General features: G+C 69.2%; 1 protein-coding gene across 37 annotated transcripts in view; it reads left to right on the top strand.

Annotated features, from left to right (window-relative positions):
• Positions 1-571: 571 nt before the first annotated feature.
• The window catches only part of WNK1 (WNK lysine deficient protein kinase 1), a 134,239-nt gene continuing 132,463 nt past the window's right edge, over positions 572-2,347 (top strand). For 21 of the 37 annotated variants that reach the window (XM_089919920.1, XM_022577218.2, XM_022577215.2 and 18 more), the window contains exon 1: positions 572-1,875. In XM_089919920.1, the coding sequence (XP_089776046.1) occupies positions 1,105-1,875 (771 nt within the window). In that variant the 5' untranslated portion in view covers positions 572-1,104. The remainder of the gene's footprint in view (positions 1,876-2,347) is intronic. The other 16 variants (XM_089919935.1, XM_089919933.1, XM_022577224.2 and 13 more) reach the window with 11 other exon arrangements.

Raw genomic sequence — 2,347 nt, 5'->3', positions numbered from 1 at the left:
GATTTTCCTAGCTAGCGCCCACTGAAGGATGGGGCTTAGCGACTCACGGTGACGCTCCCATCCGCCTTCCAGAAGGGGAGGTTTCAGAGAGAACTACAGCTCCCGTCAGGCATCAGCCTAAGCCATCGCAGGGCATCACGGGAGTCGTAGGCGCCTTCCTCCTCTGTCCCATTCATTCCTCAAGGCGCCAACTACAAGTCCCAGTGGTCTCGGGGCGGGCACGCCTGCGCGAGAGCCCCGCGAGCGGGGTGGGGGTGGGGTGCCCCGTGCAGCGGGGGGCGGGGCTCGAGCGGGCTGTGTGGAGGCTTCAGGCTCCCGGCGCCATTTAGCGCCGAGTTTCGCCCGCGGACGCCGCGTTTCTCTCGCGGCGTCTCTGCACCCGTCTTCGTGACAGAAGGTGCCCAACCGGGTGACTGCCCTTCTTCTCCCGGCCCTCCTCGGCCCGGAGGAGCAGCAGGCTCGGGCCCTCCCACGCCAGCCCTCCCTCCGTCAGCCCCCGGCCCCGGCCCAGAGAGGACGGGGTCCGCCCGGCCCGGGGCGGGCGGCGAGGCCCGGGGCCGGGGGCCGCTCCTCCGCGTCGCGCGTCGGCCCCTCGCGTCGGGCGATGGGCGGCCTGTGAGGCCGTCCAGCAGGGCGGGGAGGAGGAGCGGCCACCCGCCTGGCCGCGAGCCCCGGCGCGGCCTCCCCTGCTTCCGCGCCGAGCCGCCGCCTCTCGGGGGTCCGCGCGCGCCGCCGCCTCAGGGCCCAGCCCGCCCCGTGCCGCGGCGGCGGCGGGCAGCCGGGCCGCCTCCGTCTGGACTCGGTGCGGGCCGCCGCGCCGCCCCCATGACCGCGCGCCCCCGCCGCTCCAGCCCGCCCGGCAGCCGCTTGCCGCACGATGGCTGCGGGCCGTGAGGCGCCAGCCCCCGTGCCTCCGCCCCGCCGCCGCCCCCGACCAGCGCGCCTCGAGAGCCGCAGCGGCCGCCGCAACCGGGCCCGCGGCCCCGCCTCCCGCTCGGGCCGCCGAGTCAGTGCTGAGTGAGGGGCCGTCGGCCCGCAGCCTCGCCGCCCCGGGCCGGCCCACTTCTGCGAATTCGAGCCGCCCGCCTCGCTCCCGCTCCCACCATGTCTGGCGGCGCCGCCGACCAGCAGAGTAGCGCGCCGGGCTCCCTGTTCCTCTCGCCGCCGGCGCCTCCTCCCAAGAATGGCTCCAGTTCGGACTCTTCGGTGGGAGAGAAACTGGGCGCCGCGTCGGCTGACGCCGGAGCCGGCAGGACGGAGGAGTACCGGCGTCGCCGCCACACCATGGACAAGGACAGCCGGGGGGCGGTCGCGACCACCACCACCGAGCACCGCTTTTTCCGCCGCAGCGTTATCTGCGACTCCAACGCCACGGCGCTGGAGCTGCCCGGCCTCCCGCTCCCGCTGCCCCAGACGAGCGCGGCCGCGGTGGTCCCGCAACGGAGCCCCCCGGAGCCCCAGCGCGAGGAGACCCTGACCCCCACTGCCGCCCATGTGGCCCAGCAGCCGCCCGCCGCCGCCGCCGCCGCCGCCGCCCCCGCCCCCGGGGAGCCGGTCGCCGCGGGCCCAGCCGCCGCCTCGGCCCCGGGCAGCGCCGGCAGAGACCGCCAGGTTGCCCAGCCCGGCCACGCGGGGAGCAAAGAGGAGCCCCCGTCGTCGAGAAGTGGCAGCGGCGGCGGCAGCGCCAAGGAACCCCAGGAGGAACGGAGCCAGCAGCAGGATGACATCGAAGAGCTGGAGACCAAGGCCGTGGGAATATCCAATGATGGCCGCTTTCTCAAGTTTGACATCGAGATCGGCAGGGGCTCCTTTAAGACGGTCTACAAAGGTCTGGACACCGAAACCACCGTGGAGGTCGCCTGGTGTGAACTGCAGGTATGCCCCACCTACTTCTTTATTTCTCGTTGGTTTGGATCCCCGATTTGGCTCGGTTCGGCCAGTTTGCCGAGTTCGCCCTTTGCATGTCTTTCTCTGATTGTTTGCTCCGAAATGGGGGGAGCCCAGCTTTTGGAAGAGAAGCCAGAATTTGGGGCATGCACCTAGGTGTTTGGATAGGATAGGAGTTAGTATTGGTAGCCAAAGAGATTTGCTCCTAGGGAGGAGTGATGAAAGTCATCCTGATACAAACGCATTGCCTATTCGTCATTGTTTTACTCGTCTGGCAGGAAACGGAATTAGTGGGGAAGTTTTTGAGTTAGGAAAGTACAGTCTTCTTGCCTTGTGCTCCTCAGGGGGTCTGCAGTGATGAGCTGCTGGTGTGTTAGATGCGTGTTTCCGTTCCTGAGATCAGCGTGTCCTTTTAGATTAAGAACGACCTTGTTCCTGACTCACTTTCCTTTGGGTATAT

Source organism: Delphinapterus leucas, chromosome 11, assembly GCF_059928025.1.
Source record: "Delphinapterus leucas isolate spDelLeu-1000000601 "Yukka" chromosome 11, BTC_Dleu_Yukka2, whole genome shotgun sequence".
Classification (NCBI taxonomy): domain Eukaryota; kingdom Metazoa; phylum Chordata; class Mammalia; order Artiodactyla; family Monodontidae; genus Delphinapterus; species Delphinapterus leucas.
This window is presented reverse-complemented; position numbering and strand designations above follow the sequence as displayed.